The sequence below is a fragment of the Panthera onca genome, chromosome E2 (genome assembly GCF_046562875.1).
Source record: "Panthera onca isolate mPanOnc1 chromosome E2, mPanOnc1 haplotype 2, whole genome shotgun sequence".
Taxonomy (NCBI): Eukaryota; Metazoa; Chordata; class Mammalia; order Carnivora; family Felidae; genus Panthera; species Panthera onca.
The window spans coordinates 17,094,251-17,107,841 of record NC_138353.1 but is presented as its reverse complement, the minus strand read 5'-3'; the positions used below and the strand labels follow the sequence as shown (position 1 = coordinate 17,107,841).

General features: G+C 40.2%; 1 protein-coding gene and 1 long non-coding RNA gene across 2 annotated transcripts in view; one reads left to right on the top strand and one right to left on the bottom strand.

Moving 5' to 3' along the window:
* The window catches only part of LOC132691046 (uncharacterized), a 52,223-nt gene that overhangs the window by 11,647 nt on the left and 26,985 nt on the right, over positions 1-13,591 (bottom strand). The gene's annotated exons all lie outside the window — the stretch shown is intronic.
* Positions 3,258-13,591, top strand: part of ZNF529 (zinc finger protein 529) — a 37,219-nt gene continuing 26,885 nt past the window's right edge. Inside the window, exon 1 of the mRNA XM_078439040.2 lies at positions 3,258-3,388. Coding sequence (XP_078295166.1) covers positions 3,258-3,388 — 131 coding nt within the window. The remainder of the gene's footprint in view (positions 3,389-13,591) is intronic.

Here is a 13,591-nt window from a genome sequence, read left to right as displayed (position 1 = left end):
TACCCGCCTCTCTCTGCCCCTTCCCTGCATGTTCTCCCTCTCTTTCTCAAAAATAAATAAACATTAAAAAAATAAACATCCTCCACATTAAAAAAAAAAATCATTGTTGGGGCGCCTGGGTGGCTCAGTCGGTTGAGCGTCCGACTTCAGCTCAGGTCACGATCTCACGGTTCCTGAGTTCGAGCCCCGCGTCAGGCTCTGGGCTGATGGCTCAGAGCCTGGAGCCTGCTTCCGATTCTGTGTCTCCCTCTCTCTCTGCCCCTCCCCCATTCGTGCTCTGTCTCTGTCTCAAAAATAAATAAACATTAAAAAAATTAAAAAAAAATCATTGTTAAATATTAACTACTCAATAATAAAGGTTTGAGTAATAGAGGAGAAACTGATTATGTATTTTTCTACGCTATAGGCTCCAGTCATATGGAAAAAAAATTTTCCTTTATATGAACTTTCAAATATTGATTTTTATAGTACATATTTTTATTAGAAAATAAGACTGACTTTGTGATGAGGAGTATTTCAGATACTTTTCCTTGACTCAGAATGTCTGAGAAGTTATTAAATCACCCATGATTTCATCTAGGAACGGGGGGTGGGGGAGAAATCCCTCTAATCTGTTAAAAGAAGTACAGAGATAAGAAGTATTTTTCTTGCGTGCTACCTATTGAATCCTGGTCATTTCAACACATTAGAATTAGTTAATATGGCATTCCAGGTATATAATCCTATCACCTGTAATTTTACCTCTTACTTTCCAATTCTTTTTTAAAAAAATAATGTGTAAGTTTAATGTGTACCATGTTATGATGTGATACGTGTATACACTATGAAATGACTGTCACCATAAAGTTAGTTAACACCTCCATCCTCTCATATAATTATCTTTTTTGGTTTTGTGGTGATAACATTTAAGATCTAATCTCTTAACAACTTTCAAATACATAATACACAGTATTGTTCATTGTAGTCACCACACTGTACCTTAGATTCTCCAGAACTTATCTTTTGTATCCTTTGACCAACATTTCTCCATTTCTCCTACCCTCGTAACCCCTTGGCAACCACCATTCTACTATTTCAATGACTTTTTTTAAAAAAGATTCTGCATATAAGAGAGATCATACAATATTTGTCTTTCCAGAGAAGACACTTAGCATATGCCCTCAAGGTCCATCCAGGTGGTCACAAATGGTAGGATTTACTTCATTAAAAAAATTTTTTTAACGTTTATTTTTGAGAGACAGAGAGAGAGACAGAGCACAAGTTGGGGAGGGGCAGAGAGAGAGGGAGACACAGAATGCGAAGCAGACTCCAAGCACCCAGCTGTCAGCATAGAGCCCAATGCAGGGCTCCAACCCACAAACTGTGAGACCATGACCTGGGCTGAAGTCCGTCGCTTAACTGATGGAGCCATCCAGCCTCCCCAGATTTACTTCATTTTAAAGGCTGAATAAATACTCCATTGTGTTATATACACCACTTTTTCTTTATTCATTCATCCATCAATGGACACTTTGGTTGATTCCATGTCTTGGCTATTGTGAAGAATGCTACAGTAAATATGGGAATGCAGATTTCTTTGATACCCTGTTTTCATTTCCTTTGGATATCTCTATACTGCTATTTTACTTGATTAGAAACAGTCATAATTCCATAAGCAGAATCAAAATGACACATACCTTACTAGATACATAGTGTTTCTCAGTAGTCAATACCACTTACATAGTGATCTAATTTAATAGTCACCATGGCGTGGAGTAAGTACACAAAATCACGATAAATAAGAGTTGGTACATACTCATTGGGTCTCCTATGTCTCACCCACTTCACAAAGCCACAATCCCATAGGATCTTCCATCACATTCATAACTCCGCTAAGTCCATCTCATAATTCCATACAAGACAGCAAATCAAACTCGAAAACCACTTACTCCACAGTTACATAGAGCCTCAAACACAAGTCACTAACAACTAATTATTCTGCAAGGTTTATCAACTTCCTAGACAGTTAAATATAAACTGAACTATTACCCAGCTTGTTTTTCTTCTAGGTATTACCCCAGGAGAAATGGAAACATGCCAGCTTTATACATAATATGTAAAACCTGGAAATACAACAAATGTTCACCAAGAGAAAAATGCATACACAAATTGTGACATATTCACACAATTGAATGTTCAGAAATGAAAAGAATGAACTACACATTAATAAACCTTACAAAACTAGGATGTGAAAAAGAGAATTGCAGAACTGACAACTAAAATGTGGGCATGTATATCAGAACTATTGCGGGGGCATCTAGGCGAAGCCTCCCAATTCGCCTCAGGTCATGATCTCATGGTTTGTGAATTCGAGCCCCCCCCCTCCCCCCCCCCCCCCCCCCCGTGGGGCTCTGTGCTGACAGCTCAGAACCTGGAGCCTGCTAAGGATTCTGTGTCTCCTCTTTCTCTCTGCCCCTACGCCGCTCGCGCTCTCTCTCTCTCTCTCAAAAACAAACTTAAAAAAAAAAAACAACTTTGTCTATGCTGTGAGACTGGAAAAGGACACGAGAGAACTTCCTGGCAGCGATGGTATAAAATACGCACCAGGGCAGGCATACACATACCCAGCGTCTGCTATGTGCCAGACGCCATTCTGGGTGCTGGGGCTTTCTCAAGGGGCAAAAACTGACAAAACTCGTCATCTCTGGTTCACGACCACGGGGTCCCGCACACACAGGCCTGAGTGAAGAGAAACCTCGACAGGCACCGGCTCCCGTTTCTCACTTCAGCCTTCCCGCCCGAACTGCAGTACCCTCCTCAGCCCTTCTCGGCCCGACATCCCTCAGCACGGATTCGATTGCCTCCCGGGCTCTCCTCAACCTGGATCCGATTCCCTCAACGCTCCTGGGTTAGGGTTTCCGGTTCTCTCCCGGTCTTCCCAGACTCAGGCTGCCTCCGTTTTCCTCCTTGCCCCGCCTCTGGCAGGCTTCCGCTTCCCTTTACTTTCCTCCCTGCCCAGGTTTCCGATTACTTTCTCGGCTTGGGCTCTAGTTCATGCAAAGACCTCTCGCTCCCACAAAACCATCACCCGGCTCTTTCATGTTTTAAGAACCGCCAGCGGCAACCTTCCGCGGAGGACGAAAGATCAGCCCACCCGGAACTCTCAGGAGTTTTGGGGGCGTGACGTGGCGTTCGCGGCGGTTGTACTCTGCCGCGCTCGAAAACCAGGACATTTTTTTTGTGTTGGACTACATTTCCCACAGGCCCCAGGGCCACGAATGGACTTCGACTTTTGGTTCCGCTTCCGGTATCTTCGTGGTTATTGGGTTATGCCTGGTGAGTTAAGGTGGTCCAGGTCGGGTTGCGGGAGGAGCTCGCGGTATGGAGGTCCTAAGCTCCCGGGGCGCGGGTAAGGCATGTGGAGCCAGGAGCCTTGTCCCGGTGTTTGCGTGAACCTCGCACGACGGTGGTTTCGGGCGTTATTGTCTGTGACAAGTTCGTTGTGAACTGTTAGTGCACACGCCTGCATGCGTGTGAGTGAGAGTGTGTGTGACAAGCCCTGGAGTGCCCAGACTGGTGTACGATAAGGCTAGTGGGACTGTCAGTACACAGTCTACGGTGACGAAAGGTGTCTGATACTGTAACCGAGTGATCCTGTGACAGCTGGGTTGTAACCGACTGTAAGTTTGAACGCAGTGGGTAGGATTTTTTAAAATTTCCCCAGTAAACCTTAGGAGTGTTTCACACAGAGGGGATATTGGGGAAGTGAGTGTTGCCCACCCAGGGTCCACTGTAGGTTCCATGGTTACTTGGAAGTGTTTCCCTGGATTCTCCTCTGTTCTTACATCTTAGAGCCAGTTTGATCTATCTATAAAGAAATAGACATCAGAGGGGAAGTCATTGCTTTCAGAACCACACTGTGCCCCCTAGAAACTGCTGTGAACTTAGATTCCAGCGCTGTTTATAGGTATGGCCTTTTCCTGTGACACTGTTAAAAGTCAGCAGTATTCTATTTATCTCTTATTCCATCTAGATATATTTGTGGTGGGTCATGGGTCATGTCTGATGGTGGACAGTGTGTTGTTTAGCCTGTCCAGAACCTCAAGGGTCCCTTCTTGGTCTTGTAGTTCTGCAAGAGAAGCCTCCTGAAGTAGAGGAGAGTGTTGCTACTTAACAGCGCGTTCAAGGTCAGTTCGTGTTTACTTTTTGTTCTGTCATATATATTTGCTTTACAGAACATAAAATATTTGCTTTCCTTCTAGATTGTATGACCTAATTGTGACCCATCCATTTACCTGATCCCTAGGTGGTTGCCCCTTCCCAGTTAATAACAGGACCATAGGGATGGGTCCCCTTCTTTTCCAGTGCTTTTCCTTTTCCTTCCCAGTTAATATTCACATACATATTGGTAATTATTCAGTTTCCTCATGTGCTCTTTTCTTTCCTAAAGATGGTACAGAAATAGAACTAGTTGAACTCTTCGAGGATAAACTAAGGACTTTATTTATTTTTGGGACAAAGAGAGACAGAGCATGAACGGGGGAGGGGCAGAGAGAGAGGGAGACACAGAATCGGAAACAGGCTCCAGGCTCCGAGCCATCAGCCCAGAGCCTGACGCGGGGCTCGAACTCACGGACAGCGAGATCGTGACCTGGCTGAAGTCGGACGCTTAACCGACTGCGCCACCCAGGCGCCCCTAAACTAAGGACTTTAGAGTGTGTTTTGTCAAGGAAGAGACTGGTGGTTAGGTAGAATAACACACCAGACACCTTTGATTTTATTCACAAACTTGATTTTCAAACAAAGGAAGGTAGGAAATGGTTTCATTGATTTTAGTCAGTAAGACATTTTAGGAGTAGGAATATGATTGGAGTTTGTGAAGAGAGGTCTGTGTGAACAAGGGCAGGGAGTTTTTCCTGAGAATCCAATCTCTTGGAGTGGTGAGAACTAAGTCTTGAGATTTGGCAGTATGACTTTTTCAGACCACATACTGTGAGAGGCTGCATAATATAACGGTATTTGAATCTAAAGGTAATATAATGCAAGCCACTTGTGTAATTTAAAAATTTCTTTTGTACACAGTTTAGAAAGTAAAAGGAAACAGTTGAAATTAAGTATAATATCCATTAACCAATATATCTAAAATATTATTTCAACATGTAATAATATAAATAAATGGAAATATTTTACATTCCTATCTTCATACTGAGTTTTCAAAATCTGATACATATTGTTATAGCACTTTTCAGTTTGGATGCTAAATTTTCAGTGGTTATGGTGAAATGTATTTCCTTATGTGGATCCTGAGAAACTTAACAGAAACCCATGAGGGAGGGGAAGGAAAAAAAAAGAGGTTAGAGTGGGAGAGAGCCAAAGCATAAGAGACTCTTAAAAACTAAGAACAAACTGAGGGTTGATGGGGGGTGGGAGGGAGGGGAGGGTGGGTGATGGGTTTAGGAGGGCACCTTTTGGGAGGAGCACTGGGTGTTGTATGGAAACCAATTTGACAATAAATTTCATATATTGAAAAAAAAATGTAGTTATACCCAAACTGTAAAGTTGTGTTTAATTGGAAAACATTTTATATCACTTTTGTATTTAAAAATTAAAACAGCAGCGCCTAGGTGGCTCAGTCAGTTAAGCGTGCAACTTCAGCTCGGGTCATGATCTTATGGTTCGTGAGTTAGAGCCCTGCATCAGGCTTTGTGCTGACAGCTCAGACCTGGAGCCTGCTTCCAGTTCTGTGTCTCCCTCTCTCTCTGTGCCCCTCCCCCTGTTCTCTCTCTCTCTCTCTCTATCTCTCTCAAAAATAAGTAAACATTAAAAAAAATCTTTAACAATTAAAACAAAATTTCAGTTCCTTGTTCACTCTAGCTACATTTCAAGGAGGTCAATAGTTATTAATCTTTATGTTTTACAATTTTATGTTGTAAAATGTAGATAATGATATCAATGCCTTATGGTTTTTTTATGAGGATTGAATATATTTATCTGGGCACAGCCCTAGAACACTTAATAACAGCCTTGCATTTATCAAATCCTCAGGAAACAAATGAAATTATGGTTATGTAAAGAGTCTAAGTATCCACCATAAATTTTCTAAAAATCAAGAATAAAGACATAAAATTGGGGCACCTGGGTGGCTCAGTCGGTTAAGTGTCTAACTTTGGCTCAGGTCATGGTCTCACGGTTTGTGGGTTCGAGCCCCACGTCGGGCTCTGTGCTGACAGCTCTGAGCCTGGAGCCTGCTTCGGATTCTGTGTCTCCCTCTCTCTCTCTGCCTCCCCCACTCTCGCTTTGTCTCACTCTGTCTCTCAAAAATAAGTGTAAAAAAATTTTTTTAAAAAGATATAAAATTAATTTTGATGAGATTTAAAAGGAATCTTTGAAAATCAGATTTGCTAATGTCCTAGAATAGAACTTACTTTGTTTTCTTTTTCCAAATTGCTTATTTATATGTATTTCTTTCTTTTTTTTTAAGTTTATTTATTTATTTTGGGAGAGAGAGAGTGTGCGCACACACTCGAGCAGGGGAAGGGCGGAGAGAGAGGGAGAGAGAAAGAATCCCAAGCAGGCTCCCTGCTGTCACCATGTGCCTGACATGGGTCTCAAGCCTGTGAACCCATGAGATCATAACCTAAGCTGAAACCAAGAGTCAGGCGCTATATTGACTGAGCCACCCAAGTGCTCCCTCATTTTTATTTAAATTCTAGTTAGTTAAGGGGTGCCTGGGTGGCTCAGCTGGTTGAATGTCAGACTCTTGATTTCAGCTTAGGTCATGATCCCAAAGTTGTGGGATCATACACTGTGTTGGGCTCTTCACTGAGCGTGGAGTCAGCTTGAGATTCTCTCTCTCTCTCTCTCTCTCTCTCTCTCTCTCTCTCTCCCTCTTCCTTCTCACCCACTCACGTGCGTGCTGTCTCCCACTCTCTCTCTCTAAAATAAATGAAATGGAAAAAAAATTTAATCCTAGTTAGTTAACATAGTGTAATAATGGTTTCAGGAGTAGAATTTAGTGATTCATCACTTACATACAACACCCAGTGCTCATCATAACAAGTGCCCTCCTTAATACTCATCACCCATCTAGCCCATCCCCCACCTCCCTCCCTCCATCAATCCTCAGTTTGTTTTCTATCAAGAGTCTGTTATGGTTTGCTTCCCTCTCTCTTTTTTTTCCCCCTTCCCATATGTTCATCCCATATGTCATTGCAAATGGGAAGATTTCTATTTCTTTGATGGCTGAGTAATATTCCACTGTCAATACTACATCTTCTTTATCCATTCATCAGTCCATGGACCCTTGGGCTCTTTCCATAGTTTGGCTATTTTTGTTGCTGCTATAAACATTGTAGTGCATGTGCCCCTTCGAATCAGCATTTTGGTATCCTTTGGATAAATACCTAGTAGTGCAATTGTTGGGTCATAAGGTAGTTTTATTTTTACCCTTTTGAGGAGCTTCTACAGTGATTGCATGAGATTGCATTCCCACCAGTAAGAGGGTTCCCCTTTCTCCACATCCTCGCCAACATCTGTTTCCTGAGTTGTTAGTTTTAGCCATTCTGACAGGTGTGAGGTGGTATCTCATCATGGTTTTGACTTATATTTCCTTGATGATGAGTAATGTTGAGCATTTTTCATGTGTCTTTTAGCCATCTGGGTGTCTTCTTTGGAAAAATGTCAATTTGTGTCTTCTGCACACGCACTTGAGCAGGGGAAGGGCAGAGGAAGAGGGAGAGAGAGAATCTTAAGCAGGCTCCACACCCAGGCTGCGTGAACATGGGGGTATCTATATATATCTTTTTGAGTTAATGTTCAAGTTTCCATCAGATAAATATCCAGAAGTGAAATTGTTGGATCATATGGTAGTTCTGTTTTTAACTTTTTGAGGAACCTCCATACCGTTTTCCATAGCAACTGCACCAATATACATTTCCACCAGCAGTGCACAAGAATAGATTTCCTTTTCTCCTCATCCTTCCCAACACTTGTTATTTCTTATCTTTTGGATAGTAGCCATTCTAGGAGGTGTGAAGTGATGTGTCATTGTGGTTTTGATTTGTATTTCCCTGATGATTAGTGGTGGTAAACAACTTTTCATGTATATTGGCCACCTGCATGTCTTCTTTGGAAAATATCTATTCAGACTCTCTACCCATTTTTTTTTTTTTTTCAACTTTTTTTTTTATTTATTTTTGGGACAGAGAGAGACAGAGCATGAACCGGGGAGGGGCAGAGAGAGAGGGAGACACAGAATCGGAAACAGGCTCCAGGCTCCGAGCCATCAGCCCAGAGCCTGACGCGGGGCTCGAACTCACGGACCGCGAGATCGTGACCTGGCTGAAGTCGGACGCTTAACCGACTGCGCCACCCAGGCGCCCCTCTCTACCCATTTTTAATCAGATTGTTTTTTGGCTGTTGAGTTGAAGCAGTTCTTTATATACTTTGGATATTAACCTCTTATCAGATGTATGACTTGCAATTCTTTTTTCCCATTCAGTAGGTTACCTTTTCATTTTGTTGATGGTTTCCTTTGTTGTGCAGAGGCATTTTAATTTGCTGTAGTCCCACTTGTTTATTTTTGTTTTTGTTGCTTTTGGTGTCCAATCCAAAAATCATTGCCCAGACCATTGTCAAGGAGTTTACTATGTTTTCTTTTAGGAACTTCATGGTTTCAAGTCTTATGTTCAACTCCTTAATCCATTTTGAGTTCATTTTTGTGTATGGTATAAAATATGTTCCAATTTCATTCTTTTGCATGTAGTTGTCCGGTTTTTCCAACACTGTGTCATGAATACTGTATGTTCTTGGCTCTTTTGTCATAAATTGACTATTTATATGTGGGTTTCTTTCTGGGCTCCTTGTTCTATTCCACTGACTAATGTGTCTTTTTTTAAATATTAATATCATAACTGTTTTGATCACTATAGCTTTGTAATACAGTTTAAAATAGGGGCGCCTGGGTGGCTCAGTCGGTTAAGCGTCCGACTTCAGCCCGGGTCACGATCTCGCGGTCCGTGAGTTCGAGCCCCGAGTCGGGCTCTGGGCTGATGGCTCAGAGCCTGGAGCCTGCTTCCGATTCTGTGTCTCCCTCTCTCTCTGCCCCTCCCCCGTTCATGCTCTGTCTCGCTCTGTCTCTCTCTGTCTCAAAAATAAATAAACATTAAAAAAAAATTTTTTTTAATAAAAATGCATGATGCTTCCAGCTTTGTTTCTCAAGATTCCTTTCACTCTTCAGGGTCTTTTGTGGTTCCATACATATTTTAGGATTGTTTGTTGCATTTCTCTGAAAAATGTCATTGAAATTTTGATAGGGATGCATTGAATTTATAAATCTTTTGTGGTAGTCTAGATGTTTTAACAGTATTTAATTCTTCCAGTCTATGAGCATGGATTACGTTTCTATTTATCTGTGTCTTCCTCACTTTCTTTCAGCATTGTCTTATAGTTTTCAGTGTACAGGTCCTTCACCTCTTTGGTTAAATTTATTCCTATGTTTTTTTATTATTTTTGATGCAATTGTAAATGGGGTTGTTTAAAGATTACACCAAAACAACCTCTTAGAACTAATAAACAAATTCAGTAAAGGTGCAGGATACAAAATCAATGTACAAAAATCAGTTGCATTTCTATATGCTAATAATTAATGATCAGAAAGAAATTTTATAAATAATAATAGAATGTCACCTGCAAATAGTGACAGTTTGACTTCTTCCTTTCTGTTTTGGAGGCCTTTAATTTTTTTTCTTACCTAATTGCTCTGGCTAGGACTTCTGATGTTGAACAAAAGTGGTAAGAGTGGGCATCCTTTCTTGTTTCTGATCTTGGAGGAAAAGCTTTCAGATGTTCCCACTGAGTATGATCTTAGCTTTGTGCTTGTCATATATGACCTTATTATGTTGAGGTATGTTCCCTCAATGCCCACTTTGTTTAGTTTTTAACTAATTGATGTTGAATTTTGTCAAATGCTTTTTCTGGATCTATTGGGATGGTCATATGATTTTTATCCTTAATTTTTTGTCCTTTTACCCTTAATTTTGTTAATCCTTCATTGTGTGTCAATTGATTGACTTGTGGATATGGAAACATCCTAGCATTCCTGGAATAAATTTCACTTGATCATGGTATATGATCTTTTTAATGTATTGTTGAATTCAGTTTGCTATTTTTGGAAGATTTATGCATTTGAGTATGTTTTTTATTTTGCTTCTGCCAACAAGAAATTTGGCCCGTGAGGGTACCTGAGTGGCTCAGTCAGTTAAGTGTCTGACTTTAGCTCAGGTCATGATCTCACAGTTCATGAGTTTGAGCCCTGTGTCATGCTCTGTGCTGCCAGCCTGCTTTGGATCCTCTGTCCTGCTTCTCACTACTCCTTCCCCATTACTGCGCTCTCTCCTTCTCTCTCAAAAATAAATAAACATAAAAAAAAAAAAAAGAAATTTGGCCCATGAATTTGCCACATTTTTAAAAGAGATAAAGTTACAGTTTTATGATACTTCTAGACATGTAGTTATAAGTAGATAGTGGTAGTGGTCACCATGTGATCTGGCACATCTAAATATTCAAAACTTTTGTAATTTCAATTACCAGAGGAGCATAATAAAACTAGTAAGACTGCTATTCAGAGTTTCATATTTTTTAGAGATTGTGATTTCTTTCATAAGACCTAGGAATGATCTGGGAGATCCAAGTTTCATACAAGACCTCATCATACACATTATACTTGAAAGGACATATTTACAGACACAGAAGTAAATATGCATATAACTCCTGTGTTGGATATGGGAACAAGATTGAGCCTTTTATTATTAGGCTCAAGCTGTCGCTTGTTAGATAAGATTCTTTGAACTAGTTATATGTGTGCAGCTTTATGTGGAGGGCAAGAATATTTGTCCTCCTATGCTTTTTGAGAATCTTTGTGACAAATATTATTAATGAGGAAGAACTGTAATCTGAAGGTTGGACACTGAAATAAGTTAACATGACATGGAAAAACAGACCTGAGAATCTCATATTTCACTGTAAGAAAAAGGAGAACAAAGGGAATTTTCAAAAATAATGAAACAAGATACATGAAATATTCTTTACAAGTTCATTAATTAATAGGCAACTTTTACTTGGTGTCATTGTTATGCCACTGAAAGTGCTTTATGTGTTTTATTTCATTTGATACATACAGCAACACTTTGAGGTAGGTCACTGTTGTTTTTCCCATTTTACTGATGAGGAAATAAAGTCAGTTAAGTAATGTAGTAAAAAGTTACACAGTTAGTAACAACCAAAAATAAGGTTAATGAACTGAATTTTGGATGACAGATTCTATGTTCTTTATTATGATAGTATACAACCTCTGATCATTTTTTAAATCTGATTGTCTCACTAATTCATCAAATTTTTTTCATCAACATTTAATATGGATCAAGGGCAAATACTGCAGATATTGACAACCTACAGCTCACCATACTTTATTTAACCTTTATTGCCTACTATTAGATATTCAGAATGATCATAAACTATTTTGTAGTATATGTGGATCTTTATAATAGAATTTTATCTGCATTAATATGTTTCTTTTCTTTTTAATGCTTTTTAAAATTTATTTTTGAAGGAGAGAGAGAGAGAGACAGAGCATGAGCGGGGGAGGAGCAGAGAGAGAGGGAGACACAGAATTCAAAGCAGGCTCCAGGCTCTATGCTGTCGTCACAGAGCCCAACACGTGGCTCGAACTCACGGACCGTGAGATCATGACCTGAGCCAAAGTCGGACGCTCAGCCGACTGAGCCACTCAGGCGCCCCTCTTTTCTTTTTTTTTTTAAAGTAGGCTCCATGCCCAACATGGGGCTTGAACTCACAATCCCAAGATCAAGAGTCACATGCTCTACCGACTGAGCCAGCCAGGCATCCCTGCTTTTATATGTTTCTTTTCTTTTTTTAAATGTTTTTTTGAGGGAGAGAGAGCGTAAGTGAGGGAGGGGCAGAGAGAGAGAGAGGAGAGACAGAAGATCCGAAACAGGCTCTATACTGACAGCAGCAAGCCTGATGTGGGCCTCGAACTCACAAACTGTGAGATCATGACCTGAGCTGAAGGTGGATGCTCAACAACTGATCCACCCAGGCACCCTTATATCTGTTTCTTAAGGAAGAATTTCTAGAATTTGCATTTCTAAGTCAAACATCAGATATTAAGTGCCTACAATTTGCCAATATTGTTCATGTAACATGTAATTAAGTGCCTAAAGTATGCCAGTATTGTTCATGTAACTTAAAGAGACATAGCTTCTATCCCTTAACTTGTTTATAACAGACCATGTAAATATATACTATGAATAGGACTAAAATTATGGTAGGGTATGGTAAAGATTATTAAAGAAATCAGACAATGTCCCTTTGTAGTTGTTGAAAAGGGATATAATGGACACAAACCCAAGGCTATAAGGTTTTGATCAACTTACTCTAAAGCCATGATTTGTCAGAGTTCCCCAAAAACATCCTCAAATTTGATGATGTGCTAGGACTTACAGAATTAAAGAAAATGGTGGTTATGAAAGGATATAATTTAAAATCAGCAAAGAGAAAAGTCACATAGGATTAAAATCAGCAAAGAGAAAAGTCACATAGGATGAAGAGCAGGAAAAAACTAGATGTGAGCTTCCATTGGACTCACACAAACAGTGCTTAATTCTCCCAGCAACAATTTGTAAGAACACATGTGAACTGAGCCATGGAAGCTCACCTGAGCTTTGGGTCCAGAGTTTTTATTGAGGATCAGAAACAGCCACGGGAAACAAACAAACAAACAAATGAAATATAGGCATGGAGTAACTATGTGATTTACCCTTACCTACTCAATTTCAAGCCCCTACAGAGGGCCCCTGGCAACAAAACAGTTTACCAAAAGTCACATTGTTAGCATAGACTATTTGGCATAGCTCAAAAAAGCTTTTATTATTTTTTAAGTTTACTTATTTATTTTTGAGAGAGAGAGAGTGAGTGAGCAGGGGAAGGGCAGAGAGAGAGGAGAGAGAATCCCAGGCAGGCCCCACACCATCAGCACAGAGCCCGACATGAGGCTCGAACTCAGGAACTGTGAGATCATGACCTGAGCTGAAATCAAGAGTCACTTAACCAACTGAACCACCCAGGTGTCCCTCAAAAAAAGCTTTTAAAGGGAGGATATTCTAAGGGCTCCGAGCTTATCTCACAATAGCTGGCCACGGGCCATTCCTTTCTTTGGAAAGTGCAGAGTCTGTGTACTCCAGGTCTACTAAGATAATTTTTATTGCACCCAAGTGATATCCATGGAGGTGAATGGAATTATTTACTAACCTTTATGCTTTAGTGTATTTTGGTAGGTTATACATTATTTCTAACTTTCCAGCAAATTACTCATGCTCAGATTTCATTCCATAATGAAGTAATTCTGCACTACACAGGCAAGAACCAGAGTTAGAACTTACTTTGTAGTGAGAAGAATGTGAATTCCAAACTCACCTCTGCCACCTTATCTATGCATGTGTTTTATATATTTTTTCTAACTGAAACATAAATTACTGCAAATCATGCAAACAACATTCTAGTTTGTTTTTAACATGTATATATACCCATTTAACCA